The sequence below is a fragment of the Macaca nemestrina genome, chromosome 17 (genome assembly GCF_043159975.1).
Source record: "Macaca nemestrina isolate mMacNem1 chromosome 17, mMacNem.hap1, whole genome shotgun sequence".
Lineage (NCBI taxonomy): Eukaryota > Metazoa > Chordata > Mammalia > Primates > Cercopithecidae > Macaca > Macaca nemestrina.
In genome coordinates this window covers 71,093,457-71,107,532 of record NC_092141.1, presented here as the reverse complement: position 1 = coordinate 71,107,532, position 14,076 = coordinate 71,093,457, and the positions used below count along the sequence as shown (strand labels likewise).

At 39.1% G+C, this 14,076-nt stretch overlaps 1 protein-coding gene across 9 annotated transcripts in view; it reads right to left on the bottom strand.

The window, feature by feature from the left end:
* The window catches only part of LOC105483060 (EF-hand calcium binding domain 3), a 575,939-nt gene that overhangs the window by 394,259 nt on the left and 167,604 nt on the right, over positions 1 to 14,076 (bottom strand). For 8 of the 9 annotated variants that reach the window (XR_011615926.1, XM_071083376.1, XM_071083377.1 and 5 more), the window contains 2 exons: positions 13,485 to 13,628; positions 8,339 to 8,410 (listed from right to left, as the gene is read on the bottom strand). The exons of the other annotated variant lie outside the window; for it this stretch is intronic. Coding sequence is in view for 7 of the 8 variants with exons in the window: in XM_071083376.1 (XP_070939477.1) it covers positions 8,339 to 8,410; positions 13,485 to 13,628 (216 nt within the window). In the remaining variant the exon portion in view is untranslated. The remainder of the gene's footprint in view (positions 1 to 8,338; positions 8,411 to 13,484; positions 13,629 to 14,076) is intronic. 9 annotated transcript variants of the gene reach the window in all.

Below are 14,076 nucleotides of genomic sequence, written 5' to 3'. Positions count from 1 at the left end.
ACTGTGTTAGCCAGGGTGGTCTCGATCTCCTGACCTTGTGATCCACCCGCCTCAGTCTCCCTAAGCTTCACTTTTCTCATTCTTGATTATAAGAAACCTACTTAACACAGTAGTCAAAAGAATAAACTGTGTAAAACAAATTATATGAAAGTGTTTGGTAAAACACCAAACACTATACAAATGTATTACTATTTGCCAACAAACTAATATGATATTATTTGAAACCAAACAAAATATAATGTAATACTATAGACATTTTTGCCCTGAAATGCTTCTTAGACTAAAATAAGAGTTGGAGAAGAGTTTTGGTAACTTTATAAATCATTAGGCTATTAACTTATGGTTAAGTGAATTAGAGATTTTCAAAAGTATACTCAAAAGTTAGGGAGATATTTCACAGAGGGCAGCCATCACATGATGCCATGAAATGTTTCTTGGTGCCACAGTCAAGAAGAGAACACCAAGTTGGATGAATCACTGATTCCAGTAAGTTAACATATATATCTCCATATGAAAAATTCATGGGGCAGCTTTGCCAAAATGGCTGAATAGCTCTGCTCTGTGGCTCTGCTCTGTGGCTCCCACTAAGAAGACGAAAAAGAAGAGTGAATTCTGCATCTTCAATTGAGGGACCAAAGTTCTGTCATTGGTACTGACTAGGTGGTCGGCGCAATCCATGGGGAGTGAGGAAAAGTAGGTGGAGGGAAGGCCCACCTGGGAGCTTCACAGGGCAAAAGGAGTTCCCTCCCCTAGCCAAGGAAGTGAGGGATTGTGCTATCCCTCCCTGAAAACCATGCTTTTCCCACAGATCCTTGCAACTGCAAATCAGGAGGTCCCCTCGTGAGCCCACGCCACAAGAGACTTCAGTCCCAAGCACAGAGCTGTGCAGACTCACAGTGGCTGCTCAGGCAGCAGGCACTGAGACACAAGTGTTTTTGCATACTCCAGCTCTGGGAACTCTGGTGAGGTAGGAGATCTGTCCACTCCCATGGGAAGGGGGCTGAAGCTGGAGAGTCAAATGGCCTCACTTAGTGGGCTCCGCTCCCATGGAACCCCACAAGCTAAACCCCACTGGCTTGGAATCCCCCCCAGCCAGTACAGCAGGCTGGAGACCACCTAAGAACATCAAGTTCTGGGGTTGGGGAGGAGAGGCCACCATCACTGCAGCACCAGTTGGCCATTTTTCCCTGTCACTGGTGCCAGTGAGACTGGGCAGTTTGGATGGGAGCAATTCCCCACCATGCAGCACAGTGGCTGGATCAATTCGTGGTCAGACTGCTTCTTTATGTGGGACCCCAATCCACTCCTCCTCACCAGGCGGGGCCTCCCTGTAGGAATTTCAGCATCCCCAGCCAGGGGATGAGAGGAGCCCCTAGGAGGAGGGGAAGTTGCAGTATTATGCATCAATGGTCTTAGTCTTTTCTGCCTACTGGCTCTAGAGAGTCAGGGCAGCCTGAACAAGGGAGATTCCCCCCAGTACAGCACACCTACTCCACCAAGGGGTAGCCAGACTGCTTATTTAAGCAGGTGCCTGATCCCACTCCTCCTGGCTGGGTGAGACCTCCCAACAGGAGTCTCCAGACACCTCATATAGGAGAGTTCCAGCTGGAATTGGTTTGGTGCCCCTCTGGGACAGAGCTCCCAGAGGAAGAAGCAGGCTGCCATCATTGCTGTTCTGCAGCCTCCACTGGTGATACCTCCAGGGGCAGGAGGGACCCGGGCAAATAGGGTCTGAAGTGGACTCCCAGCAAACCACAGCAGCCCTATGGAAGAGGGACCTGACTGCTAAAAGAAAAACAAACAGAAAGTAACAACAACAACAACAACATCAATGAAAAAGACCCCACAAAAACCCCATCCAAAGGTCAGCAACCTCAAAGATCAAAGGTAGATAACTCCATCAAGATGAGAAAGAATCAACTCAAAAAGGCTGAAAACTCAAAAAGTCAGAGTGCTGCTTCTCCAAATGACCACAACACATCTAAAACAAGGGCACAGAACTCGGCTGAGGCTGAGATGGATGAATTGACAGAAGTGGGCTTCAGAAGATGGGTAATAACAAACTTTGCTGAGATAAAGGAGTATGTTCTAACTCATTGCAAAGAAGCTAAGAACCATGATAAAACACTATAGGAGCTGTTAACCAGAATAACCAGTTGAGAGAGAAACATAAATGACCTGATCAAGCTGAAAAACATAACACAAGAACTTCACAATGCAAACACAAATATTAATAACCAAATAGACCAAGTGGAAGAAAGATAGCAGAGCTTGAAGACTATCTTGCTGAAATAGGGCGGGCAGACAAGATTAGAGAAAAAAGAAAGGAGTAAACAAAACCTCCAAGAACTATGGGATTATGTTAAAAGACTGAAGCTACGACTGATTGAAGTACCTGAAAGAGATGGGGAGAACAGAACAAACTTGGAAAACACACTTCAGGATTATATCCAGGAGAATATCCCCAACCTAGCAAGACAGGCCAATATTCAACTTTATGAAATCCAGAGAACCCCAGTAAGATACTCCATGAGAAGATCAACCCCAACACACATAATCATCAGATTCTCCAAGGTTGAAATGAAGGAAAAAATGTTAAGGGCAGTCACAGGGAAAGGCCAGGTCACCTATAAAGGGAAGCCCATCAAACTAACAGAAGACCTCTCGCTGGAAACCCTGTAAGCCAGAAGAGATTGGGAGACAATATTCAACATTCTTTTTTTAATTATTATTATTATACTTTAAGTTCTAGGGTACATGTGCATAACGTGCAGGTTTGTTACATATGTATACTTGTGCCATGTTGGTGTGCTGCACCCATCAACTCGTCAGCACCCATCAACTCGTCATTTACATCAGGTATAACTCCCAATGCAATCCCTCCTCCTTCCCCCTCCCCATAATAGGCCCCGGTGTGTGATGTTCCCCTTCCCGAGTCCAAGTGATCTCATTGTTCAGTTCCCACCTATAAGTGAGAACATGCGGTGTTTGGTTTTCTGTTCTTGCGATAGTTTGCTGAGAATGATGGTTTCCGGCTGCATCCATGTCCCTACAAAGGACAAGAACTCACCCTTTTTTATGGCTGCATAGTATTCCATGGTGTATATGTGCCACATTTTCTTAATCCATTCTGTCACTAATGGACATTTGGGTTGATTCCAAGTCTTTGCTATTGTGAATAGTGCCGCAATAAACATACGTGTGCATGTGTCTTTATAGCAGCATGATTTATAATCCTTTGGGTATATACCTAGTAATGGGATGGCTGGGTCATATGGTACTTCTAGTTCTAGATCCTTGAGGAATTGCCATACTGTTTTCCATAATGGTTGAACTAGTTTACAATCCCACCAACAGTGTAAAAGTGTTCCTATTTCTCCACATCCTCTCCAGCACCTGTTGTTTCCTGACTTTTTAATGATTGCCATTCTAACTGGTGTGAGATGGTATCTCACTGTGGTTTTGATGTGCATCTCTCTGATGGCCAGTGATGATGAGCATTTTTTCATGTGTCTGTTGGCTTCATGTCTTCTTTTGAGAAATCTCTGTTCATATCCCTTGCCCACTTTTTGATGGGGTTGTTTGTTTTTTTCTTGTAAATTTGTTTGAGTTCTTTGCAGATTCTGGATATTAGCCCTTTGTCAGATGAGTAGATTGCAAAAATTTTCTCCCATTCTGTAGGTTGCCTGTTCACTCTGATGGTAGCTTCTTTTGCTGTGCAGAAGCTCTTTAGTTTAATTAGATCCCATTTGTCAATTTTGGCTTTTGTTGCTGTTGCTTTTGGTGTTTTAGACATGAAGTCCTTGCCCATGCCTATGTCCTGAATGGTATTACCTAGGTTTTCTTCTAGGGTTTTTATGGTTTTAGGTCTAACATTTAAGTCTCTAATCCATCTTGAATTAATTTTCGTATAAGGAGTAAGGAAAGGATCCAGTTTCAGTGTTCTACTTATGGCTAGCCAATTTTCCCAGCACCATTTATTAAATAGGGAATCTTTTCCCAATTTCTTGTTTTTCTCAGGTTTGTCAAAGATCAGATGGCTGTAGATGTGTGGTATTATTTCTGAGGACTCTGTTCTGTTCCATTGGTCTATATCTCTGTTTTGGTACCAGTACCATGCTGTTTTGGTTACTGTAGCCTTGTAGTGTAGTTTGAAGTCAGGTAGCGTGATGCCTCCAGCTTTGTTCTTTTGACTTAGGATTGTATTGGCAATGCGGGGTCTTTTTTGGTTCCATATGAACTTTAAAGCAGTTTTTTCCAATTCTGTGAAGAAACTCATTGGTAGTTTGATGGGGATGGCACTGAATCTATAAATTACCTTGTGCAGTATGGCTATTTTCATGATATTGATCCTTCCTATCCATGAGCATAGTATGTTCTTCCATTTGTTTGTGTCCTCTTTATTTCACTGAGCAGTGGTTTGTAGTTCTCCTTGAAGAGGTCCTTTACATCCCTTGTAAGTTGGATTCCTAGGTATTTTATTCTCTTTGAAGCAATTGTGAATGGAAGTTCATTCATGATTTGGCTCTCTGTCTGTTACTGGTGTATAAGAATGCTTGTGATTTTTGCACATTAATTTTGTATCCTGAGACTTTGCTGAAGTTGCTTCTCAGCTTAAGGAGATTTTGGGCTGAGATGATGGAGTTTTCTAAATATACAATCATGTTATCTGCAAACACGGACAATTTGACTTCTTCTTTTAAAGAAAGGAATTTCCAGCATAGAATTTCACATCTGACTAAACTAAGCTTCATAAGTGAAGGAAAAATAAAATCTTTTTCAGACAAGCAAATGCTGAGAGAAGGCCTGCCTTGCAAAAGCCTCTGAAGCTCGCACTAAATATGGAAAGGAGAAAACCATTACCAGCCACTACAAAAACACACCAAAGTACACAGACGAATGACACTATGAAGCAATTACATAAACAAGTCTGCAAAATAACCAGCTAGTATCATGATGACAGAATCAAATTAACATTTAACAATATTAACCTGAAATATAAATGGACTAAATGACCCAATTAAAAGACACAGAATGGGAAGCTGGATAAAGAGTCAAGATCCATCAGTGTGCTGTATTCAAGAGCCCCATCTCACATGCAAAGACACAAATAGACTCAAAATAAAAGGATAGAGGAAAAATTACCAAGCAAATGGAAAACAGAAAAAAGAGTTGCAATCTAAGTTTCTGACAAAACAGACTTTAAACCAACAAAGATCAAAAAAGACAAAGAAGGGTAGTACATGATGGTAAAGGGTTCAATTCAACAAGAAGAGCTAACTATCCTAAATATATATGTACCAAATAAAGGAGCACCCAGATTCATAAAACAAGTTCTTAGACTTACAAAGAGACTTAGACTCCCACACAGTAACAGTGGGAGACTTTAACACCCCACTGTCAATATTAGATTGTTGGGACAGAAAATTAACAAAGATATTCAGGACTTGAATTCAGCTTTGGATCAAGTGGACCTGATAGACAGCTACAGAACTCTCCACACAAAACGACAGAATATACATTCTTCTCAGCACCTTACTCTAAAATTGGCACTTACTCTAAAATTGATCACGTAATTGTAAGTAAATCATTCCTCAGCAAATGTAAAAGAAATGAAATCATAATAAACAGTCTCTCAGACCACAGCACAATCAAATTAGAACTCAAGATTAAGAAACTCACTCAAAACCACACCACTACATGGAAATTGAACAACCTGCTCCTGAATGACTCCTGGGTAAATAATGAAATTAAGGCAGAAATCAAGAAGTTCTTTGAAACCAATAGGAAAAAAGAGACAATGTACCAGAATCTCTGGGATGCAGCTAATGCACTGTTAGGAGGGAAATTTATAGCACTAAATGCCCACATAAAAAAGCTAGAAAGATCTCAAATCGACACCCAAACATCACAATCAAAAGAACTAGAGAACCAAGAGCAAACAAACTCCAAAGTTAACAGAAGACAAGAAAAAACCAAGCTCAGAGTGGAACTGAAGGAGAAAGAGACGTGAAAAAACCCTTCAAAAAATCAGTGAATCCAGGAGCTGATGTTTTGAAAAAAATAATAAAATAAATAGATCTCTAGCTAGACTAATCAAGAAGAAAAGAGAGAAGAATAAAATAGATACAATAAAAAATGATAAAGGGAATATCACCACTGACCCCACACAAATACAAACAACCATCAGGGAATACTATAAACACTCCTATGCAAATAAACTAGAAAATCTATAAGAAATGGATAAATTCCCAGGAATTTATCCACATACACCCTCCCAAGACCGAACCAGGAAGAAGTTGAATCCCTGAATAGATCAATAACAAATTCAAATCAAAACCACATTGAGATACCATCTCACACCAGTCAGAATGATGATTATTAAAATGTAAAGAAAAAACATGCTGGCAAGGTTGCAGAGAAATAGGAATGCTTTTACACTGATAGTGGGAATGTAAATTAGTTCAACCATTGTGGAAGATGATGTGGTGATTCCTCAAAGATCTAGAACTAGAAATACCATTTGACCCAGCAATGCCATTACTGGGTATGTACCCAAAGGAATATAAATAATTCTATTACAAAGATACATGCATACATATGTTCACCGCAGTGCTATTCACAATAGTGAAGACATGGAATCAACCCAGATGCCCATCAATGACACACTGGATAAAGAAGATGTGGTACATATACACCATGGAATACTATGCAGCCATAAAAAGGAACAAGATCATGTCATTTGAAGGACATGGATGGAGCTGGAGACCATTATTGTCATCAAACCAACACAAGAACAGAAAACCACCACACATTCTCACTTTTAAGTGGTAGCTGAACAATGAGAACACATGGACACAGGGAGAACACCACTACAAACTGGCACCTGCCTATGGGTGAGGTGTGGGGGAGGGAGAACATTAGGGAAAATAGCTAATGCATGCTGGGCTTAACACCTAGGTGAGAAGTTGATAGGTGCAGCAAACTACCATGGCACAGGTTTACCTATGTAACAAACCTGCACATCCTGCACATGTACCATGGAAATTAAAATACAAATAATTTTTTTTTAAGACAGAATCTTGCTCTGTCACCCAGGCTGGAGTGCAGTGGTGCAATCTCAGCTCACTGCAACCTCCACCTCCTGGGTTCAAGCAATTATCCTGCCTCAGCCTCCCGAGTAGCTGGGATTACAGGCGCCCACCACCACACCAGGCTAATTTTTGTATTTTTAGTAGAGGCAGGGTTTCACCATGTTGGCCAGGCTGGTCTTGAACTTCTGACCTCAAATGACCCACCTACCTTGGCCTCCCAAAGTAAACTACAAAAGAAAAAAAAAAATTCACATATTCTCTATGCAACTATTAAAAAATGAAGAAACCTCTTTGTGCCCTGATCTAAATAAATATTCAAAATATATTGTTAATTAAAAAATATCAAAGACACAGACATATGTATACATTATACTTGTATTTGTATAAAATTAATATGGAGAAAAAATGCATATTCATATTTACTTCAATGTTCATAAAAATATCCAAATGCGGCCAGGTGCAGTGGCTCACACCTGTAATCCCAGCAATTTGGGAGGCTGAGGCTGGTAGATTGTTTGAGCCCCCAGGAGTTCAAGACCAGCCTGGGCAACATGGCAAAACCCCATCTCTTCAAAAAATAAAAAAATGTGCTGGGCATGGTGCTGCGCACTTATAGTTACAATTACTCAGGAGGCTGAGGCAGGAGGATCACTTGAGGGCAGGAGGTTGACACTGCAGTGAGCTATGATCGCACCACTGCACTCCAGCCTGGAAGACAGAGAAAGACCATTCCCTCCACCCACCCCCCCAAAAAAATCTCCAAATGCTCCTTATATAACAAATGTTTATGAACTAACTACAATGGTTAGTTATTGGGAGAATTAACTACAATGGTTAGTTGTTGGGAGAAAGAGGTAGGAATTGGATAGTTAGAGACCAGATCAGAGGGAGATTTTAACTGTAGATATTTACATACTTCCTAATTTATGATCTGTGTAAATGTATTATCAAATCAGATATTTGAAACTTATTAAAACGTTTTAAAGGCAGATATTTTTGACATCCTTTTTAGAAAATGTACTGTTTTCTTCAATTATGAACTAATAACTAATGTTAAAAACTAGACTTAAATGAACATAGGATTCTCACCTTCATGTGAACTCTTAAAATACCAAATGTGTACCACTCATCTGATCTTATAGCACATTAGTTACATTTTTATGGAAGTGGCCCGTCACTTTCAACAATTATGGTAAACATTTTCTATATTCTCAACGTGTATAAAACTTCCTAATTATTCTCACCTCTAAAATCTTGTAAACGCCTATTGCTTTTCAATGCTAAAATGGCACTCTTTAGGGAAGTGTCTCCCTTTTCTGTAAAGAGAAAAAACAGAACAGAGATATATTAATAGATTCAAGAAACAAAAGACTTACTTAGTGAGCTAACTTGGTTCACTTATTATCCCCTTAAATAACCTTAATGATTTTCTACCCTGTATACTTTTGCCCAAAATGCTGTCTACTCTCTACCTATCCAAATCCTATTCATAACAAAACTAGCTCATAAGTAAAAGCCTTCCCTTGATCCTACATTTCTTTCTAACTATTGCTCTATCCCTTTCCTTTCCTTCACAACCTAATCTCTGGAGGAAAAAAATGTTTCCATTGATCATATCCTCACTCACAATCTCAAACTAGTGCTATTCTAGCTTCCACCTCCACAAAGATCATTCTCAGAAGTTCACCAGTTAACTATTTATTGCCTAATAATGAGCACTTTCAACTTTTAGTCTTTAACTCTTCAAACTCTTTCTTCCCTTTGTTTTGTTGCTACAGCTTTCTCTTGGTTTCCTTCCTATCATTCTGGTTATTTCTCCTTCTCCTTCTCCTTCTTCTCCTTCTGCTTCTCCTTCTCCTCCTCCTCCTCCTTCTCCTCCTTTTTTTTTTAGATGGAGTCTCGCTCTGTTGCCCAGGCTGGAGTGCACTGACGTGTTCTCAGCTCACTGCAACCTCCACCTCCAGAGTTCAAGCCATTCTCCCACCTCAGACTCCTGAGTAGCTGGGATTACAGGAGCACGCCACCATGCCCTGCTAATTTTTGTATTTTTGGTAGAGACGGGGTTTCACCTTGTTGGCCATGCTGGTCTCAAACTCATGACCTCAAATGATCCACTCACCTCGGCCTCCCAAAGTGCTGGGATTACAGACGTGAGCTACCATGCCCGGCCTCTTTCTTCTTACTGTCCTTTATAAACTACTGTTTCTCCATCATTGCTTAAATATCAGCATGCCTCATTTCTCTCTCCTTGGCTCTCTTCTCTGATAATGGTGATGTACAGATGGGGTTTTGGTGTGGATGTCCTTTCTGTTTGTTAGTTTTCCTTCTAACAGTCAGGACCCTCAGCTGCAGGTCTGTTGGAGTTTGCTCGAGGTCCACTCCAGACCCTGTTTGCCTGGGTATCAGCAGTGGAGGCTGCAGAAGATAGAATATTGCTGAACAGCAAATGTTGCTTCCTGATCGTTCCTCTGGAAGCTTCATCTCAGAGGGGTACCTGGCCGTGTAAGTTGTGAGGTGTCAGTCTGCCCCTAATGAGGGGTATCTCCCAGTTAGGCTACTTGGGGTTCAGGGACCCACTTGAGCAGGCAGTCTGTCCATTCTTAGATCTCAAACTCTGTGCTGGGAGAACCGCTATTCTCTTCAAAGCTCAGTTGGAAATGCAGAAATCACCCGTCTTCTGTGTCACTCATGCTGTGAGCTGGAGGCTGGAGCTGTTCCCATTCAGCCACCTTGGAACTGCCCCCTTGGCCCTCTTCTCAATATATTCTATAAACTTTTCCTAAACTCTCTTATAACTATGAACTGTATGTTGATGATTCCCAAGATTACATAATCTTCTAAATCCTTTGTTGTCATTTCAACAATATTCCCAGCATCTTCACCAGGTGTATATTCCATCTAAGGAAACCACTTTCTCTGCACATCAGTAAGAAGCAACTCCTTATCCTTTAAAATTTTATCATGAGATTGCAGCAATTCAGTCACATCTTCAGGATCCACTTCTAGATCTAGTTTTCTTGCTGTTTCTACCACATATGCAGGTACTTACTCCCCAATGAATTCTTAAAGTTATCATGAAGGTTAGAGTCAACATCTTCCAAATTCCTGTTAATGTTGACATTTTGACTTCCTCCCATGAATCACAAATGTTCTTAATGGCTCTAGAATGAAGGGTCCCTTCTAGAAAGTTTTTATTTTACTTTGCCCAGATCCATCAAAGGAATCATTATCTATGGCAGCTATAGCCTTACCAAATGTATTTCTTAAATAACAAGACTTGAAAGTCAAAATTACTCCTTGTTTCATGGGCTGCAGAATGGATATTGTGTTGGCAGGCATGAAAACAACATTCATCTCCTTGTACATCTCCATCAAGAGCTCTTGGGTGACTAGATGCACTGTTAATGAGCAGCAATACTTTGAAAGGAATCCTTTTCCTAGCAGTAAGTCCCAACAGTGGACTTAAAATTTTCAGTAAATCATGCTGCAAACAATGTGCTGTCATCCAGGCTTTGTAATTCCATTTATAGAGCAGAAGCACAGTAGATTTCGCCTGTGCTAGTAGTATCTGAAGAGCCCTAGGATTTTCAGAATGGTTAATGAAGTTAATGAATAACTTGAACTTAAGTCACTAGATATTAGCCCCTAACAAGACAGTCAGCCTGCCTTTGAAGCTTTGACCCCTTCTCATCTCTATTTATGAAAGTCCTAGATGGCACCTTCTTTCAATAGAAGACTATTTCATCTCCATTGAAAATTTGTTGTTTAGTGGAGCCACCTTCATCAATTATCTCAGCTAGGTCTTGTAGATAACTTGCTGCAGCTTCTTTAGCAGCACTTGCTGCTTCAGCTTGCACTTTTATGTTATAGAGATGGCTTTTTTCCCTAAACCTCATGAACAAACCTCTGCTAGTTTCAAACTTTTAGTCTGCAGCTTCCTCACCTCTCTCAACTTCACCAAAGTTTTGGTTTCAAGAAATGTTGTGGCTGGTTTGATCTTCTATCCAAACCACTAAAACTTTTTCAATATCAGCAATAAGACTGTTTCTCTGTCTTGTCATTTTTAGCTCTTTTAATTTACTTCATAAACTTTTTCTTTGCCTTCAAAAGTTGGCTAACTATTCAGCACAGGAGGTGTAATTTTCAGCCTAGCTCAGCTTTCAACATGCCTTCCTCACTAAGCTTAATCATTTCTTACTTAATCATTGCTCGCTTTTATATGTCAGTAATGTGCAACTCTTCCTTTCATGTGAACACTAAGAGGCCATTGAACAGTTATTAATTGACTTGATTTCAATATTGCTGTGTCTCAAGGAATAGGGAGGCCAAAGGAGAGGGATAGAGAATAGGGAAATGGCTGGTCAGTGTAACAGTCAGAATACACACTTTATCAACTAAGTTTGCCATCTTATATGGGTGCAGCTCATGGTACCCCCCAAAATTACAACAGTAATATCAAATATCATTGACCACAAGTCATCATAATAGATATATAAATAATTAAAAATTGTGAGAACTACCAAAACGTGACACAGAAACATGAAGTGATCACATACTGTTGGAAAAATGGTGCCAATAGACTTGGCTGAAAAAGGGTTGCTATAAACCTTCAATTTGTAAAAACACAATATCTGCAAAGTACAATAAAGCAAAGTGCAATAAAATGAGGTATGCCTGTATTTCAAAACTCAACTCCAACATAATTTTCTCCAGGAAGCCTCTTCTTATTACCTTATCCAACTCTGGGTGGGTTAGGTTCATGCATATTGTATATGTTTCCGTAACACTCTATGTTTACCTCTATCATAGTATTTAACTATTGGTATCCTCATTGTTTCTATCTCAGTAGTCTGTAAACTCTTGAGAAATTCTCTACATATTTAATTCCTAGCAAGCAATAAGTGCTAAATAAACTTTGAATGAATGAAACAGCTCTTCTCTAAACTCTTATTCAACTCAGTATCATCACTGTTTCTCTGGCAAGTATTCAAGAACTTCCACATAACACTGCACAATTCGCTAAACTTTCATCTCCTATATGTTACACACCTTTTTGTTGTATTTTTATTCATATTTTATATATATACTTTGTCTCACTAACTAGACTGAAAGTTTTCTAAGTGTGAATATTTTATATTTCTTTGAATCCATTATGTATTACATAATTCCTGACAAATAACAGGCACTCATGATCAGGTCTGTCACATATAACTATGTAGGCTGGGTTATACAACACTAAGGGGTACTGTTCACGCAGAGATAATGTGCTTCTGAAGTTATGCCCTGCAGTGACCCCAGTCAATAAACTGGTTAAGCAATGCCAAATCCATTTAATAATGTAAAAAAGAAAATACATTTCAGGAGTGATTTTAAATTAATTTTTAAAAGTGCACACAATAACTGCCAAAATTTGAAAATTATACATTCTTTTCTCTGAAATCGCTGAAGATTTACACTCAACTTCATGTCATAACTATCTCAGGTACAGGGAGGGAATGTCCTTATTTAGTCTTTTCCTGTCTAATAGCAGTTTCACACTAGCACAACCTCAGAGAATTACAATAGTCCCCACTTATCTGCAGTTTTACTTTCCTCTGTTTCAGTTACCCACAGTCAAGCACAGTCTGAAATATTAAATGGAAAATTTAAGAAATAAACAATTTATAATTTTTAAATTGCACACTTTTCTGAGCAGTATGATAAAATCCCACACCATTCCACCATACCAATCTCTCCAGCCCTGGACCTGAATCATCCCTTTGTCTAATGTATCCACATTGTATACACTACCTGCCCGTTAGTCGCTTAGTAGTCATCCTGGTTATCAGATCAACTGTTGCAGTACTGAAGTGCTTGCATTCAAGTAACCCTTATTTTACTTAATAATGGCTCCAAAGTGCAAGAGTAGTGACGCTAGTATATTGTTATATTGTTCTCCTTTATTGTTAATCTCTTACTGTGCTTAATCTATAAATTAAACTTTATCATGGGTATGTGCATATAGGAAAAAATATGGTATATAGAGGGTTTGGTGCTATCCATGGTCTCAGGCATCCAGTGGACGTCTTAAAGCATATCCCATGTAGATAAGGGAGGACTACTGTACCTACTGCACTGCACCTTTTCTGATTTCTATAGTAAGTGCTGAAAACAAACATACCCTGATGGAATCAACACAGGATACTTGATGGGACTATAAAGTAAGGGCTTTTAAAAAATCTTATTAACCTTATTCAAATATTTTCTATCAAGATAAATTACAGAATGTCTTTTCCATTAAAAGAATAAAGAAAAAAAATTTTAAGGAGTAATGAATGGAAAATAAGAAATGGGAATTTAAAAACTACTGTCACTTTATTAGAAAAATAAACTTATAGTGATTATATATACCATCAGCGTCAAGTGTTTTCACTAACATCTGATGTTCTTCAGGCTTTAAAGAAATATTGAGGTCCTCAAAAGCATTTTTCAAGTCACTAACTTGAACTCTGTCACAGTTCATCAAGCTGACAGTACTGAGGGCAGTGTCTATATCTGAAAGCAAACGGAGATTCTGTAAGTTACTTAACACTCTTTGGAAATAATATTTTTACTTTCTAAACTTCTGAACAACAATGTACCTAAAATTTTAGACTACTGTCCAAACATATCTCTCAAATAATATTATCTCTATGATTCCCAAATTAATAAATACTAGCCCCAAATTCCTTTATTCCAAGCATTTCGCTGAAATGATCAGTTACTTTTGTCTTAATATCAAAAACTTTAGTTGACTGAGTTTTTAAAAATTTAACTAAATAAAATTATCATTTTTTAAAAAATAAAAATACCACCATTATTGTATCGCTGAGGGATATGTTTAATGTTATATCAGTGAGAGGGACTTTAGGGCTCATCTCTGCCTGTATGGAACTGCCCAAATTTCAGGGGGTAAAAATCTTAGTCCTAAATTTTCTTCTACTTACATACTTTGATGTCCCAT